Source organism: Marmota marmota, unplaced genomic scaffold (assembly GCF_001458135.2).
Source record: "Marmota marmota marmota unplaced genomic scaffold, marMar, whole genome shotgun sequence".
Classification (NCBI taxonomy): Eukaryota; Metazoa; Chordata; class Mammalia; order Rodentia; family Sciuridae; genus Marmota; species Marmota marmota.
Window position 1 is genome coordinate 16,433,194 of NW_026000142.1, and position 19,368 is coordinate 16,452,561.

At 34.6% G+C, this 19,368-nt stretch overlaps 1 protein-coding gene across 4 annotated transcripts in view; it reads left to right on the forward strand.

The window, feature by feature from the left end:
- Window positions 1–19,368, forward strand: part of Ptprz1 (protein tyrosine phosphatase receptor type Z1) — a 176,461-nt gene that overhangs the window by 124,389 nt on the left and 32,704 nt on the right. For 2 of the 4 annotated variants that reach the window (XM_015488281.2, XM_048786040.1), the window contains exons 11-13: window positions 3,312–3,358; window positions 8,647–12,229; window positions 16,825–16,969. In XM_015488281.2, coding sequence (XP_015343767.1) covers window positions 3,312–3,358; window positions 8,647–12,229; window positions 16,825–16,969 — 3,775 coding nt within the window. The remainder of the gene's footprint in view (window positions 1–3,311; window positions 3,359–8,646; window positions 12,230–16,824; window positions 16,970–19,368) is intronic. The other 2 variants (XM_048786042.1, XM_048786041.1) reach the window with 1 other exon arrangement.

The following is a 19,368-nucleotide window of genomic DNA, read 5'->3' on the forward strand; positions in this document are numbered from 1 at the left end:
TTTTTTTTTTTTTTTTTTTTTTTTTTTTTTTTTTGCCTTCAGGGAGTCTATTTTGCTAAAGTGAAAATATTCTATAAAACAGCATAATTTTTAAACTCTTTATGATATTCTGAGGCAGAACCATGGCTACTGAAATATCAGTTATCATTTGTGAGAAAACTACAGGAAAGGGGAAGCCCAACATGAGATCTGCTACCAATTGTCAGAGCTGGTCTAGGGTCAGTGTCTTGAACTCTCAGATCCAGAACTATGATTTCACTACAGTCTTTCAAATTTATTTTATTTCAACATTGCTCTGAAGAAGCTCAACAAAAGACTTCTGAATCTGGAGTGGAAGTATTGAAGAGTTCCTGGGAGACCTCACAATTGTAGAATGTTCAAATGATGTTCAGTCCAGTTTGAAACCAGAATGAAGATCCTTCCAAATTAGGTTATCCTTATCACTACAAAGTCACCTGCCATTGGGGTGGGTGATCACTCGTGAGAGTGTTGTGGAACCAAGAGGGTCTCAGAGGGTTGTTTATGCCTAAATATGCAGACCTGTGTTGGTTAGCTTTTCATTGCTGTGACCAAGATATATGACAATAATAACTTATAGGAGGGAAGGTTTATTTTGGTTCACAGTTTCAGAGGTTCTAATTCACAGTCAGCTGGCTCCATTGCTTGGAGGCCTGAGGTGATGCACAACATCATGGCAGAAGGATTTGGTGAAGGAGAGCTGCTCAGCTCATGGCAGCAAGAAGGCAGAAGAGAAAGACTGGAAGAAGATAAACCCTTCCAGGGCAGGCCTCCAGTGACCCACTTCCTATGAGTTATCAAGGGATTCATCCCCTGATAAAGTCAGCCCTCAAGATCTAATCATTGCCCAGAAGCTCCACCTCTGTATACATGAGACTTTGCAATACATTCTAGATCAAAACTATAATAAGCCCCAAAGCCTAAAAAGGTCCAAAATTTTTTTCTTAATCCTTAATTGAAGTAAACAGCAATCTCAATGATAGCAGAAGTCATTGGGACTCGTTAGGGGATATGAGTGGATTAAAATCCTGCATTTTAATTTGTAGGAAACAAAATCCATATACTAATGCTATAGTACAAGGATAAAAATGGGTCAAATGCAATACACAGTGAGACTACTGAAAGAAAATGAAATTAACCACCAGTGTTATAATTAAATATACCTCACTATGACCTGACAATGAAAGAAGAAAATTACCTTTGCCCATTGAAAATATGTAGTCAGGTGAAGTCAGACCATGTTTTTAAATTTTCAAACATGCTATGCATGCTGAAAGTAATGAAATATTATTGACATTATTTTCTCCAGTCTCTTAAACAGAGAAAAGACTATGATATATGTGTCAGTAACAAGTATTTAATTGTGATTAGTCCTTACTAACATTAAAATATTTCAAAGGTACATGAAAAGAGTGTCTCAAGTTGAAGTAGTTTTGATAAAATTAGATATGTCTTGTGTGCTGAATTCGGACATCTTTCCATGCATGAACTTCTCTAGTTGTAGCTTTTTGAAAATCATATCGAAGATTATTTCTGTCACAGTTTAGTGGCATCTTATTGTTAAATTCACATCTGTTGATTTTCTTGCAGGTTACAAAGATACAGTACTTGAGACGATTGAAATCATTTCAGTTTGGGAGCACTGAGAATATAGATCATGAACCAATTAGATAAATTAAATAGAAGGGAGACCAACAAAGTAGGGGAAGGAGGATGGGGGAGGAGGAGGAAAGGGAAAAAGGAGGCACTAGGGACAGAAATGGAGCAAATTAAATTCAGAGCATGTATGATTATGTCAAAATGAACCCAACTAATTACGTGTAACTCTAATTTACTAATAAAACCATGAAAAAAGAATGAAGAATATAAAAAATATAGGGTGGGAAAAGGATTTTGTAGGGCCAAATATAGAAAAAAAGAGAACACTAATGTTCCAAATAAAAGTTTCCAAACTCTTTCTTGGTCAATTTAACAAGCAAAAAATGAGAATTATAATTGAATACACAATTATTGTCTCTAGCTAATATTTTCACTTTTATAGCACAGAAAGTTATTCATGGTAAGTAACATTAAAATAACTAAATTGTCAAGAACACTTACTGTACCTAAATCTTGGGCACTTACAGATTTTACTTGAATTCTCTCCTAAATATAATTCATGCATAGAACTATATTTTACCTTTATATTAATTGCTATCTAGAAATTTTCTGATAAAAAGAAACTCAGGAAACGTCCATATTGGAAAACAAGTCTGGGTATGAGAAATATTTAATGTTAATTCAATTTTGCTTTGCAGTTTCTGCAGAATATGCATTTCTTTTGAGGAAAGGTAAAGACATAAATCAGAACATAAGTAGTATTGAGAGAGTACAGAGCCAAGAGCATCATTATGATAATCCTCAATCCCTCATAGTTACTCTGGCTACTATCTTCCTAATGACCCAGGCAGCTCAGATGAAACCTTTAGAAATTTTCTCTGAATCCTGGTAATTTGGCCATGTGGCTAGACTCCTTATTGGAGGGAGAGAACTAGCTCTTAGTTGTTCCTAACGTTTGCTGACAGGTCTTCTTTTAGCTGAGAGATCCATGTGTTAGGAATATGTTGATTCTGGTTGGTTGGGAAAAACAGACTTTGAATGGAACCAGTTATTGATATCTTTGCATATACAGTACTGAGTTTTCTGGAGAGAAGGTACTAGAAACATTATGCTCAGTGCTTCCTGCTACCAACCTAGGCTGGAACCTGCTGGAAAACACTGTCCATTTTACCTGGTGCAACACACTGTGTACAAAAAAAGCATTAGTACAAATTGAGGAGTGAAAAAGAATTATTTGACCTTTTAAGTCAGAAGAACTTAAAAGGAAAAAGAAGTCAAATAAGAAAACAAATCCTGCCAACTCTCCAGAAAATCCCTGGCATTTTCCCAACTGCTTCTGTCAGCCCCGCTAAAGACAAAAGTAGCTGCACTGATGAAAAGTTCTTTGAATTTCTTTGCACTTACTTATATCAGTCTCATTGTCCTCTCTTTCCTTCTGTATTTCCCTAAGTCTTGGGGCAATAGTGTAAGAGAAAGATCAAAGTTTTGAATCCAGTTACATATAAGTTCATGTAGGATTATATTATGTAGTGTTCAGTAATGTTGAAAACTGAAATTTGAAATTTGTATTCATTTTGAAAGGTTCTGTACTTTCAAAGCTAACATCAGTTTTTCTTGTTTATTTCCCCCTTTTCATCCACAAAAGGCTGAAAGAGTTTAATAAAAAATGAATAACTTTGTTTTTAATTTTGTAGAATTTGACCTTTTTCCTGAATTAATTGGAACTAAAGAAATAATCAAGGTATTGTAGCTTTCTATTTTATGTTCAAATTTTTTAAATTAAAGTTGATTTTGAATTGTTATTTAGATATAGTGGTATTAATAAAATTTAATGTTACATTGTCCATTGTTTATTGAATTTGTGGCTGAGCTTTATAATCATGTAATTGGTATACATGACTTTTTATGAAAAAATAGATACTTTGATTAATTTAATGCCAAAAAAGAGGTATGAAATTTTTGATAATAATGAAATAAAACAGTGAACTTTAAAAACAATTAGAACTATGAGATATAGCTATAAATTGGAAAATTTTAGTTCTCAAATTTGTCTCAAGTGCTAAAATAATATTTTATTAGTCCTTAATATTGATAATTTATTTTTAAATAACTTGATCAATGATTGATAAAATCATAATAAATATGAACCAAAATATAAATTGTATGTATATTTTGCCTGTTTATTATTTGTATTCAAATTGTTCAATGTTTGTTTCTAGCACAATGTCCTCCAAGTAAATATAGTTATTTGAGAATATCTGCAAATTTTAACATTTTCATAACTTAAAATGACAGAACATGATTGTTCAATAGATCTTATATTTCATCCTAAGCCCAAATGTGCTGTTCATAACTAAAACTATATGTTTAATCCAGATGCTACTGTTGATAACATTATGAATGTGTTGCAAATGTACATATTGTTTACAACCTGATAAAGTGTAACAGCTAATGCTATTATATAGCAGTAATTTTCAATTAGCTTGTGTTTTCACAAGTGTAATTACTTCAATAATTTATGTATCTTATGGACATTCTCTCATACAAGAGATTGTTTTACCAAACAACCAGTCCACCTTCCAACAAGTGTTTCCAAAACTCAGCTAAGGCATCTCGTGTGTGGTATAAGCCTGTGCCAGGGTATGTGGATATGTATGTGCCTAGAATGATCCACAGAATCAAACCAAACAAGGAAAAAGTAAATTATTTTCTTATTGTGTTGTCAATTTAAATTGTTCCAATGCACTGAAGCAAACCCTTGTTCCAGTGATTGGTGCCATTTAGTAAATGATATTCTGTTTATAGAGTTCCATGTCAGATGAAATGTACCACACTTCATGAACTTTTTAGACAGAATCAAGGGAATGATCAATTATTTTTCTTTGTAACTCCCATTACCACAATTCCATATTTATTTTTCAATTGATATTACTACTATAGCTGCCTTTAGCATAATCTTACAAACATTTCTTCAAATTTTCCAATGTTAATTACTAGTAACTTTCTACATAAAACTATTTTCATTTCTAGTATAACATTTAGCTTTAAGAACAGGCTGTAAATGTGACTTGGTTTACCTTTATTTTTGCTATAATACTTGATAGAAGTAGCAGTGGCCACATATATCAAGGTGCTTCAGGTCTCACCAGCTGAGACCTGAATTTTGCATACATAAGCAGATCTTCCTGTTAGAAAGGAAAGTGAAGGTGTTTTCATATGGCTTCCTGCACACTGGCTTGTTATAATTAAAGAAAGATTCTTTTCTCTTAACATTTTTTTAAATTGTAGATGGACACAGTACCCCTTTATTTGTATTTATTTTTACGTGGTGCTGAGGATCAAACCCAGAGCCTCGCATGTGCTAGGCAAGTGCTCTACCACTGAGCCACAACCTCAGCCCCAAAGAAGGAGGAAAGGAAATAACTCAGCGTATCATTCCAGGTCCCAATAAGAAACACATGTCACACACAAATAGGCACTGAGGTTAGTTTAAAATAAAAGCCTGTTCACAGACGTGAAGGAAATGTCAATGCAAGCCAACATGGGATGATCTATACATATGGGGCTACTAATATCAGGGACTTGTGACTGCACTAGGCCTGAAAAGGTGTGGAGAGAGTAGCCCGGCAGATGCTGGTACCTCTATAGTGGGACAGAGCTATCTGTGACAAGGAGGTTTTGAAAAGCCTCCTGGGAGATAGCCTCACTCTCCTTCCAACTATCTCCTAGCAGAGTGGAATGGAGACATAGAGAATATGCAGCATGCTGCAGAAGAAGACCCTTCTAAGAGAGCAGAATAGAATAAAAAAATCATCTTTTCTTGTGGGAGAAGGGCTATGACCTAGAAGAGAAAAGAAGTTATTTATGACATCTATGACGTTTAAGAGGCTCTACCAAGGGTGGTGCTGCCCAGAGAAACAACTCTCATTCTTTGAAAAACCAAGCCAAATGCATTGGCACTGCTGAGGGAGAGGGAGCCAGCTCACACTCCATAGATGAGGATCTAGCATGAGGGGTACAGGAGCAGTCATTAGTAAACTTGAGAAATTGGTATGTTTCATGCTCTTGAAATAAGCTGTTGTAATAAAGGGTTAGATTGGAGCAGATCCATGTCATTATGTGTTTTCCTGGAGCATAATTCTGAGGTGGGATGAAAACACTGCTAAACCCATCTACTATTCATTTCCATTGCTTCAGCAGGAATGATTGACAGAGATTGGCAAATACAAGGAATGTATTTTGCCAATGTACTTGTTTTTAGGCCCTAAATATGGAAATAAATCGTTTTAGGGATATTTCTTAGATCCTCTATAAATAGAAATTTATGACTTTAAAGACAATAGTACCTCCAGCATGATCAAGACTTTACACTAAAATTTATTAAAAAAAAAATCATGAATGATTGCAGGTATGGTGATACAGATCAAAACCACAACAGAAGAGAGATTTATAACTCCATAAGATCTTATAGTAAAGACTATCAATTATAATATTTGTGGTCATGTATATATAAAATAATCATAAAGCGTGAATGATATATGTTTTTGAAATGCTAACACAAGGTATATGACCTCAGAAATTAACAAGACTTGGTAAATAGTCCCTCACCTTCATCAGATTGCAAGAAGTCTATCTGACCATACCTCATAAAGTTTAAAATCTGCTAGAAAGGAAATCAATCATAGTATATGTGTGGGTTTGAATATAGTCTCCCCCCACCCCAAAAAACATGTAACAGATGAAGGAGATGAGTAGCTTTGCTTTAGTAAAAATTCTACGGGAATCTACAAAGCTTTGGTAGGATATGGGGTCCATAGAGATTATTGGATCATATAGTTAAAACAGATGGCATGATTTTTGGAGAAATTTAGTTGAGAAGGGAAAGGGAAAGGTAAAATAATAAGCAGAATCCGAGGGTTTCCTTTATATTCCTTTTAAATAGGAATGAACTGAATTCATTTAAACTGATAAGAATGATTGTTTTGGTAATTTGACAAAACTCAAAATAGTGGGAAATACTCAAGTGTGTTCAGTTTCTAAAGCAAGCAGGGATAAATTTTAAGATCAGGTGTAGGAATTATCCTTGGAAAGTATGGGAAACAATATCTCAGCTGCAACAAGTTGACAGGGACAGGAGAGACTTGTTTATTCCATATTTTTAGTGGTAGGAGGAGGTATGATGTCTCTTGGCTTCTGTTTTTTTTTCTATAAATAGATAGGCCATCTGCTGAGACTGAGAGAAGGGCTAGGAAAAAGAAAGTTCAAGTACAGTTTTGGTAGAAGTTAATATTGTGGAATGACCTCAGAGAACTAGGTAAATACTCAGATTTGAAAATACAGTGAGGAAGAGTTTGGAAACTCCACACAGCTAAGCTTACCACAGGTCCTCAGCAAACTCTGGATCCAATTATAAAACAAACGTTTGTGAGATCTTCTAGGTAAGGAAAGAAAAGATAACTTACACCATCAGATTTTTACCAAAAGCAATTCAAGGCAAAATGTTCTTATTTTCTTTGGCATTAATTATTTAGGCTTGTAGATAAGGGGAATGTTTTATTCTGGAAATTGATGAAATTCCACAGGTTGTCCTTGTGAACAAGGTATTAAACAGCATGCAAAATTCCATGAAGAAATATCAACCACTAGTAAGGAAATTTCAGTTCGCATATGACATCTAGACCTCAGAAAATACTATATGGCCAACTATATAATGAAGCAGTCATTAAGCCTGGGAGCCTATTTCATATAGAGCAGCTTTGCACACATGTCAGACATATAACCACAAGCACGCATGGTTTAACAGTCAAGTTCTTTCTGCTTATACTAAGTTCTCATTGAATGGTATGCATTTATTTTGTTTTGTTTTGTTTTTTCTTCTTTTAATAAACATGGCCATAAAATCCTAATCAGTGATCTAATATGTAGCAATTTTAACAATTTTTTGAGTACAAAGATATTGACCAAATAGTATCCCACAAGAAGTAAAAAAAAAAAATCCTGTCTGACAATTTACTTTTTAAAACTACAACAAGTCATAACATTCCCAATTTTATATAAACACACACACACACACACACACACACACAGCATGAGTCTTGGTTGACTTCTAGCCAGAGCACTCCAGAGCCCTTACACATACAAGATGTACAGAGAAGACTTGGCCTCCTGAATAGTCACTGTCACTGTAAAGGAAACAGAAGATCAAGCAACTTGTACTAGAATTGTATTTTGACAAGTTGCCTTTAAAATATCTGCTTATGCCAGGCGCAGTTGTGCACGCCTTTAATCTCAGTGGCTCTGGAGTCTGAGGCAGGAGGATTGCAAGTTTAAAGCCAGTCTCAGCAAAGCAAAGCACTAAGCAACTCAGTGAGACTCTGTCTCTAAATAAAATAAAATTAGGGCTGGGGATGTGGCTCAGTGATGGAGTGCCCTTGAGTTCAATCCCTAATACCCAGTAAAATAAAATGAAATATCTGTTTACCTCTGAAGTGTAAAATATTAAAAACAAAAGGAAAACAAAATTGCTTCTTTTTGTCCTAAATTTTTCCCCAAGATGATTTAAAAATTGATTTATTGTGAATATATACAATTAAATATTTTCAGTGACTAATTATTTCAATCTTTGAAATAGTTTCATTGCCACGTCATATTACAAGAAAGCTAATTCAGCTTGCTGCCCAATTAACTGAACAACAACAAAAAAAAACAAAACAAGAAACAAGAAAATAAATACCACATGAAATAAAACTTTCAGTATATAAATACAACTCCAAAGAGTCTTCCTTTTAAAGTTGTATTAATTCATAGCTCCCCATTCTGTACCATTATCAGTTGTAAATAATGGGTTTTCATTACTTCCCATAGAAAATGGATAGGAAATGGTGTAGTACAGAAGTATGGTAAATAGAAGTGTTTTATAAGAGTAAAAAGTTCCCAAAATCCCACAAGTGGTGGTTAGCAGTAAAATATATTATTAGTATTTCATTTCTTTCTTCTTTTGTGCCTTGAAATCTTGTTTTCTTTTTAAAGGAGGAAGAAGAGGGAAAGGCCACTGAAGAAGACACTGTGGTGAATCCTGGTAGAGACAGTGCCACAAACCAAATAAGGAAAAAGGAACCCCAAACTTCCACCACGACACACTATAATCACATAGGGACCAAGTACAATGAGGCCAAGACCAACAGAGCTCCAACAAGAGGAAGCGAATTTTCTAGAATTCCCAAGATGTCTTTGTATTCCACTTCCCAACCAGTCGCTGAATTAGCCACAGAAAAAGATGTTTCCATGATTCCTCAAACTGTGACTGAACTGCCACTGCATACTGTGGAAGGTACTTTGACCTCTTTCAATGATGGCTCTGAGACTGTCCTTAGATTTCCACAGATAAACTTGTCTGGGACTGCAGAATCTTTAAATGCAATTTCTATAACAGATTTTCAAGAGGTGTCTACTGATATCAGTGAAGAGGACAGTTTATTGACCAGTTTCAAGCTTGATACTGGAGCAGATGATTCTTCAGGCTCCAGTCCTGCAACCTCTGCTCTGCCCTTCGCCTCTGAGAGCATATCCCAGGGGGACATATTTTCTTCAGAAACCCCAGAGGCAATCACATACCATGGCTTTAAGCCAGAAACTGCGAGAAATGTTTCAGAAGATCCAGCTTCATCAGGTTCAGAAGATTCACTAAAGGATCCTTCCATTGATGGAAGTGTGTGGTTTCCTAGCTCCACCGATGTGTCAGCACAGCCTGATGTTGGATCAGGTAGAGAGAGCTTCCTCCAGACTAATTACACTGAGATACATATTAATGAAACTGAAAAGACAACTGAGTCCTTTTCTCCAGGCCCTGTGGTGTCACAGGGTCCCTCGGTCACAGATATAGAAATGCCACATTATTCTACCTTTGCCTACCTTCCGACTGAGGTAACCCCTTATGCTTTCACATCATCCTCTGGACAACAACATTCGGTCTCCACCATCAATGTTGTACACTCGCAGACAACTCAGCCGGTATACAATGGTGAGACACCTCTTCAACCTTCCTACAGTAGTGAAGTCTTTCCTCTAGTCACCCCTTTGTTGCTTGACAATCAGATCCTCAACACTACCCCTGCTGCTTCAAGTAGTGATTCGGCCTTGCATGCTACACCTGTATTCCCCAGTGTTGATGTGTCATTTGAATCCATCCTGTCTTCCTATGACGGTGCACCTTTGCTTCCATTTTCCTCTGCTTCCTTCAGTAGTGAATTGTTTCGCCATCTGCATACAGTCTCTCAGATCCTTCCACAAGTTACTTCAGCTGCTGAGAGTGATAAGGTGCCCTTGCATGCTTCTGTGCCAGTGGCTGGTGGTGATGTGTTGTTAGAACCCAGCCTTGCTCAATATTCTGATGTGCTGTCACATCAGACCACTACTCATGCTGCTTCGGAGACATTGGAATTTGGTAGTGAATCTGGTGTCCTTTATAAAACGCTTATGTTTTCTCAAGTTGAACCATCCAGCAGTGATGTCATGGTGCATGCACATTCTTCAGGGCCTGAACCTTCCTATGCCTTATCTAATAATGGGGGCTCCCAACACGTCTTCACTGTTTCTTACAGTTCTGCAATACCTGTGCATGATTCTGTTGATGTATCTTATCAGGGTTCCTTATTTAGGAGTCCTAGCCGTATATCAATGCCTAAGTCTTCATTAGTGACCCCAACTGTGTCATTACTGCAGTCCACTCATGTCCTCTCTGGTGATGGGGAATGGTCTGGAGCCTCTTCTGATAGTGAATTTCTTTTACCTGACACAGATGGGCTGACAGCCTTTAACATTTCTTCACCTGTTTCTGTAGCTCAATTTACATATACAACATCTGTGTTTGGTGATGATAATAAGCTGCTTTCTAAAAATGAAATAATGTATGGAAATGAGACTGAACTGCAAATTTCTTCTTTCAGTGAAATGGCTTACCATTCTGAAAGCACAGTCATGCCCAACATGTATGATAATGTCAATAAGTTGAATGTGCCTTTACAAGAAACCTCTGTTCCCATTTCTAGCACAAAAGGCATGCTTCCAGGGTCTCTTGGTTATACTGCCACTAAGGTTTTTGATCATGAGATTAGTCAAGTTCCAGAAAATAACTTTCCAGTTCAACCTACACATACCGTATCTCCAGCATTTGGTGACACATCTCTTAAACCTGTGTTTAGTGCAAACTCAGAGCCAGCACCCTCTGACCCTGCTTCTAGTGAAATGTTATCTCCTTCAACCCAGCTTTTATTCTCTGAGGCCTCATCTCCTTTTCATACTGAAGTATTGCTGCAACCTTCCTTTCAGGCTTCTGATGTTGACACCTTGCTTAAAACTGCTCTTCCAGCTGTGCCTAGTGATCCAATATTGGTTGAAACCTCCAAGGTTGATAAAGTTAGTTCTGCAATATTGCATCTCAAGGCAACAAATTCTGCTTCAAGTGAAAGCGCGATGCACTCTACATCTGTACCAGGTTTTGATGTATCACCACCGCCTTCTAGTATGCACTCTGCTTCACTTCAAGGTTTAACCATTTCTTATACAAATGAGAAATATTTTGAACCAGTTTTTCCTAAAAGCAAAAGTTCCCAGCAAGAGGTACCTTCTTTGCACAGTAATGATGAGTTATTCCAAACTGCTAATTTGGAGATTAATCAAGCCTTTCCTCCAAAAGGAAGGCATGCATTTGCAACCCCTGTTTTATCAATTGATGACCCACCACATACACTTATAAATAAGCTTATATTTTCTGATGAAGTCTTCACCTCCACCAAAAGTTCTATTACTGATGAGGTATTTGCTGGTACTCCAACACTTGTTTCTGATACACTTGTCTCTACTCATCATTCTGTTCCTTTAGGAAATGGGTACATTTCTGTTACAGCCGTTTCTCCCAACAGAGATGGTTCCATGACCACAGCAAAGCTGCTGCTTCCTTCTAAACCTCCTTCTAAGCTGACCCATAATGCCAGATCTGATGCTGATTTAGTGGGTGGTGGTGAAGATGGTGATGTTGATTATGATGATGATGATTATGATGACAGGGATAGTGATGGCTTGTCCCTGAATAAGTGTATGTCATGCTTGTCCTATAGAGAATCCCAGGAAAAGGTAATGAATGACTCAGACTCCCAGGATAACAGTCTTGTGGATCAAAATAATCCAATCTCACATTCATTCTCTGAGAATTCTGAAGAAGAAAATAAAGTCACAGGTGTAACCTCAGACAGTCAAACAGGTGTGGACGGAAGTCCTGATAAATCACCACCAACCCATGAGCTAATCCACAAGCACAATGATGGAAAAGAGGATGTGGACATTCAGACTGGTAGTGCCCTGCTTCCTCTCAGCCCAGAATCTAAAGGATGGGCCGTTTTGACAAGTGATGAAGAGAGCGGCTCAGGGCAAGGGGCCTCAGATAGCCTTAATGATAATGAGACATCCACAGATTTCAGTTTTCCAGATGTTAATGAAAGAGATGCTGATGGGGTCCTGGAAGCAGGCGACTCAGAAATAACCCCTGGATCCCCATGGTCCTCAACACCATCTGCTACTAGTGGACACTCAGAAGTGTTCAACAGTTCAGAGGCAGGTTAGTTATGACCAAGAGACAGACAAAGGTGTGGTGATTTTATTGCTCTAAAAGTAAAGTAGAAAAAGCGTGGGAAAATAGATATTTGGTAAAACAGCAGATCAAAACCTCAACAAGTCAATTTATAGGTTTTAAAGTATGGTTTTATTCATTATTTCAAATGAATATTCAACACATTTTGATCCTTACTTTTCTCCAAAATACATAGAGCAGTTTTTCTGTATTGTCAATATTTAAGAAGAATGCTACAGATGCCTATTATGTGTGGGAGCAATTATGTGTGGATAATACATTTTTAGTATATTACTTTCAGAACAAGATCAGAATGTGCTATTTTGAGATATTTTAATTTTCATATTTGTGTTCTAAAATAATTTGTACACTAGGTCTACTGAATTATACTATTTAGTAATAGCATGATATAAACACCTCTCAGTGATGTGCCCCATGTAAAGCAATTAGAGAAATTGCACATCAGTATCAACTTGGGGAGCTTTAAGAAGAAATGCTCTTAAGTTTTGAAAGCTAACGGTGAAGATAAAAAAATAATAATAATTCCTTTCAAGTTGCCTTTGACTTCCTTAATGTTGCCTAAATGCCTAAAGAGGGCAATGTAAACCAACAAAATGCATTTTACTTTGGGCTTGCTGTTATATAACTTTCAAAGTTAAATAATAGATATTAATATGCGTAGTATGTATAGGTATTGTGTGACAAGATGTAAAACACTAGAACATTTTCTGGAGAGATGCATTTCATTTGTTAATGTATTTTATGCAAATTGGTTTATTGGCCAGATGTTCCTTAGAGCAGATGACTTGCTGCATATATAATACAGATGTCTGCTTTAAATGCCAATGGGAAGGAAAGCAAGGTTCAGTTCCTTAAGTGCATTAAATACTAGATAATTTCATTGAATTGATGATAAGAATTTTATAATTTTCATTTATTGAATGATAAGGTATTTTTAAATTAACAGTGAAAATATTTAAATCTCTAGTTAAAGATAGGCTAATTTAATAGTCTGCATTCTTATTGCATCAAAGTAAATATTTATAATCCAGCATATGAATCAACCTCATTATGATATTTTTCCTCTTCATTATTTTCATCCTTTGAATTAGTGTACTTTTCTTTCAGTGCAGCACCAATTAAAAGTTTGTATATTTTGATAGAAGTTTTTCCTGTATTCTGACTTGATACCTATTTAACATTGCATTTCAGTTTAAACACTTAAACTAACATGTGAGTATGAATAATGAGTCCACAGGTTACTATATTCATAAGTGTTGTCATATATATGTGTGAGTGTGTGTGTGTATATATATATATACATATATATATATGAATTGTTATCTGTTCTCAATTATAGTACTTGTTCTTTGAATTCTTATTAGATTTATTTTAAAGGGTAATATTAGGAATCCATCAATTTTTTATTACTAGGTATTGACATAGATGTGTTCTTGCTATATTATACCATCATAAAAAGACTCTGTATGTGTATATATATATATGTGTGTTACACCTAGAATTAGTGACTTAAGTAACAATTTGTTATTCAGTCAATTAGTTAGATGTATTTAATTATGAAGAATATGGTCCCCCACTAATGAGGAAAAAAAATATAACATCCAGGATCATCAAATAATGTAATTAATGAAAATATTTAAATATCTAGTTAAAGATAGGCTAATTTAATAGTCAAACAAGAAAAAAAATAAGATCAAACAAGACTATGGGTAATTCTTTCTTGTTTTTGAAGCTATATCTGTAAAAAAGAAAATCACCATCTACTTCATATGTCCCTTAATCTGAGATTTAAAATTCATGGTGTATTTCTAAGAAATAGAATAATTTTCAAGATCTATTGCTCAAAACAATATAAATAAGTTAATTACTATTATCTGGTATTTTATAAATGAGTAAACAGAGACCCAAATACTAGAGTAGTTAATACAGTTTGTACAAAGACTAAACACAAAAGTTAGCCTAAAAATCTGTATTATTAGTTTCTGTCTCTTAGAAACTGTATGCTTCCATTATTGAGGGCAATAATTTATATATAGAACACTTAACTTTTAATACCAAAATTATAATGCTGTATTCTCATATAAAATTTTGAAATATTAATCGTAGTTCTTTATTTCCTAATTGCCTACTAGTACATAATTATCATTTAGGGAATTCATATACACTACTTATCCACATCAAAGTGTATATATATATTAGTTTCAACTAAATGAAAATTAAATCAATACAAAAGGTTGTTCCTCATTTCAGTATATAAAGTAACTAGTTGATTTTCTGTACTTTCATGTGGTATGCCATCTTGCATAAAGCATCTAGATTGTGTAATATATAATTACAATAGCATTATCATGCTAACTTCTCAGTAAAAGAACTTAAGATCAGTTTTCCCAGAGAATTTATGAGAAAAGTCTATATAAAAGACTACATATGTGTGCATGTGTGTATATAATGGTTGCATATAAATTTTATGTGTATTTGTTGTATATTAAATATTTTTTGTGTTATGTATATTGCATATATATCAAATATGGCAAGACATATCTCATAGATATGTGTTCATATACATCTACTATAAACCAGACGTATTTTTCTATATATATCCATATACATATTGTTATGCATATTTTTGGTAATCAAAGACCTGTGGGATTATATAAGCTCACATTGTACATACATGAATCTACATTATTGATTCTCAATTTTTATCATGGATAAAATCACCTTGAGGACTTGTCAAAACATAATTTTTTTTTATCTTTACCCGCAGAGTTTCTGATTCATAAGATTTGGTGTGGTTTGGGGAGAGCACAAAATTTTCATTTGTAACAAGTTACAGGTCACATTGATGCTGCTACTCTCAGGATCCTAAGTTAGGAATGACTGATACAGATAATACAATTAACCACGTATGTGATTACCAGGTACCAAGGACCTTGCTACGTAGATTATTTATTACCCAAAGACTTACTTTCCGTTTAGGTAACAATAGTTACAATAGGAAAAAAAGGTAAAGATGACCATGTATGAAACAAGGTGCTGTTTTAATTTCATAAGGAAATTTTTACTGTACTCATCTGATTATTTAAATGTTCAGATGGGTCTCCCCGGAATGCGTAATGGCCAGAGTCTGTGGTTGACCTAATAAAAACTGAAGCTTTGGCTTTTCTTATGAGAATTATGAGAATATTAACTATAGCACAGGGTTTGTTGGACTTACAGTATTTTTCCTTTTTGTACAGCTCTATGATATTTAGTCTCATTTTGGAATTTCCACTTTTTTTCCTAACAGATGCATTTATAATTACAAGAGCAGTCATTTTGGGAAATACAGTTGTCATTTATGTTCCTCTGATGCATTTCCTGTCTGAGTGGATTATATTTACAGCCCTTTCTGCCATCATTCTTAATTACAGAAGAAAATCATTATGTTCAATCTTAAGTTCTCTGTAGTTAGAACATATTTTAATGCCATGTATGTGCATTTATATCAATCTAAAATTTCTTACTCTTAAATATTTGAGATCAAATAAATTCCCTCCGTCTTGGGTCACTAATAGTAGATTTGGTATAAAACATCAAATGTGCCAACTGTGTAGGAAGCCTTTAAACTTTGACGGGGAACATAGTTTTAGTTCTTCCAAAAGTGGAAAAGATAAGGGCTCTTAATTTGTAGCAACATCAACACACCATGTTAGGACAACCCTCCCACCTACCCACACAGCAGAGAGGAAAGATTGCCACTAACACTCACAGTTCTGAAGTCTTTTAGGAACTTGGAAGGATATATCAGTTGCAATGATTTTTCAAAGTGATATTTCAGTAATGGTTCCTGACTGGTCACAAAACTAATCATTTGCCACATTTTGAAATTAACCCAAGGAATGTGTTCAGATTTTTTTCAGGATTTACATTTGTATATTTGAAATGAATCTCTTAGATATATGTATCCATTCAATTCTCATGCAACAAATAGTATTTCATTTTGATAGATGAAAACCGTGGATAAGAAAGACATTAAAAATAGCATTTTTATAATTAATATAGTTTGCTACATTGAAAGATGATCTCAATGTATAAAGTATTATATCCTAAGAGGTTTTTCTTCACGAAATATTAATTGCTCCAATTATTTGAATAATTACAGGGTTAAATAATTCCATTAAAATTAATTTTAGAAAATCATATATGAAGAGTCAGTAAATATCTTTGTTTTCCTGTTCATTTTTTTAAACTGGGAGGTTTTCTCATTTCCATACTAATGCTTTCCTGTGAGCAAGCTTTTCTAAGCAGCATTAGGTGTACTTCTTGCTATCGAATCCCCCCTCCCTGATGCCAACAATCGCTGCTGGGTTTTTGTCATTTTTCAGTTCTAATATCCCACCTTACTCTTTTTTTAACTTTGTTTTACTTAAATTGTCATTTAATTGTAGACATTCTTTACATCAAAGAGTCCCAATTTTAAGGTAAGTAACAGCAATGAAGGCTGCAGTTAATCCATTGAAAAGTGTTGTGACTGATCCTTCATCTTAAATGTCAACTCTCTTGATTTTCTCTGACTACAGAGGCCAGTAATAGTAGCCATGAGTCTCGTATTGGTCTAGCTGAGGGGTTGGAGTCTGAGAAGAAGGCGGTTATGCCCCTCGTGATCGTGTCTGCCCTGACTTTCATCTGTCTAGTGGCTCTTGTGGGTATTTTCATCTACTGGAGGTAAGTTGAGTGTCTTTTGTGGAAAATTTCATTCATAAAGCTGAGATTTTGCCTGTATTTCATCTGAAATGTCTTCAAAGCATATTTGAGAGAGCTTCCATTAATTTATTCAGGTAGCTATGAATAAGGGGAATTTGTGAATCCACAGACACAGTAATTAAAGGGTTGATTGTTCTATGTACTTAAACTTATAAAGGTAAAATGGAGGAACTTTGACTTCAGTTAGTATTTACTATGGTATTTTGATGGTTGCACTTTCATACTAACCTAATTAACATTCAGCATTACTGAATTCAGTAATTCAAATTACTACAGCATTTAACATAAACCTTTTTACCAGATGTTGTAATCTAAAAGTTTTTATTTAAGAAAACATAATTTTTGGATGTGGTAAAAATATTTTTAATAACAGTTTGTACAAGATATACATCAACTTCATACTAATGAAAAATGATAACCTGTGCACAAAAGTAAAAATCAAGAAATTAAAATACAAATACAAGTAGGGAGTAAAGTTAATGAATTTACTATGAATGGGGCTTTAAACTTATTCATAACTTGCTTTGAGGATAAAATATAGCTTCACTCTCATCAATAACTCATTAAAACCTTTAAGAGACAGGAATAATCGCACCCATCATACGTTTTCCATCCTGCAGCAAGCAGAACACAGAGATCATTTGCGAATTTCCTAGAGACATGATGTAAGTCAGTAGAACTGTCTGTTGGAAGACAAGGACTTTGCAATGATACAAGCATTCATATCTATAAACCAGAAAAGGCCTAGCTTAGTAGTTTATATTCCTGTTTTAAAAGAGAACTGTGTTCAGAAAATCTATAATTAATTCTTTTTGTTTAGCAGGATCATTTTATAAATTTATATCACCACTTTTTATGTGTTATCCCAAAATATATTCTTTCAGTTATTCCAAAATATTCCTTGTATTAACTATTTCCCATGCTGTATTAACTGTATTAACTACTATTGGAAATATATAAAAAATGAATGAGAGTCACCAACTTTTAAGAAAATTGTGCTTCTTGAGAAAAAGAACTCTCTATGAAAAATTTATAAAACATTACACAAAATTTCAACAAGTGAAACCCAATGCTAAGTGGTCAGAGAACAAGGGATCTTGAGAGGTCAGAATGGGCAGGATAAATGTAAAATAAAATGTAGGGCTGCAACCAGATAGGATTCGGGAAGTAGAGGATAAGGGCATTCCAGGCCAGGGTACAGCAGTCTTGAGGACCAGGAAGTGGGGAAAAGCTGGATATGGCAAAATCAGTGAAGCTTAAAACATAGTTTTAAGTCACAGTTTAGTCATTGGTTGTCTAAAGCAGGATGCTTTCATGACCCAATGTATTTCCTATCTGACTTCTTTTACAGAACACATTAGAATTTGGACAATGGAAACCAGATCATATTTTGTTAACTCATGGGTCAGGAGTCCATTTAACCCATAGGAGATGCAAACAAAGATGGTTTCTTAAATCTGCCCCAGTGATTCCTATAATTGACTGTCTCATTTGACAGAATATTCTGTGCTCAACAGAGAGCTTTAAAAATTGTACATAACCCATAAATGTTTGTTCAGCAAGCATTCATCTGATTGTCTTCCCACTTCTCACTGGGCTTGTTGACCAAATTTCTTACCACATTTTGATATTAGGTTTATTCAGATTGCTGGTTTCTATCTAATCTGATTTTCTCTGCCAAATCTTTTTTTTTTAATTAATGTAAAGTGATGTCAGATTATAAATAAGATGGAAAATAAACCAAATTTGCTTCATGGTAAATAGTGCTAATGTGAAGTTCCAAAAAAGATGTCAGGTGGTTTATACTTAAAAGACTTCAGTAATTAGAATGAGTCTCTTGATCCACATTAATATTTAAAGTATATTTTGTGCGATTTGAAAATCATTGTCTTATTTGATATGATTTGGTATTTCATGGAAAATTAAAATCTGAAGTCGTTCTGATCTTCTTTTAGTAATGGGTCTGCATTATGGTGAGGAAAAGATAAAATTGCTAGTTGAAAATATACAAATTTGAATCTCACCAAATAGTCGTTTCTCTTTTTCTCACTAATAGCACTTTACGTGCCGCACTTAAGAAGAGAGTATAATAGTTTAAAAGGTGAGAACTTTTTGTGGTTTAGGTGTATATTTTTCTCTATCAATTGCTCTGACAAATTTATCACTCTTTGCCTATCCATCTGAAAATTTGTTAAATATTGTTAAATATCTGTCTTACTCACATTTCTTAAAATTAATTCACTACAAAGTGTAATTTTTTTCAGACATTATACACTAGAGTTAGTGTTAATCACAATAGTTCATTCTTCAAGATTTGTTTGAATTACTCAAATTCTCGTGTAGATTCAGTTGTAAGTAAT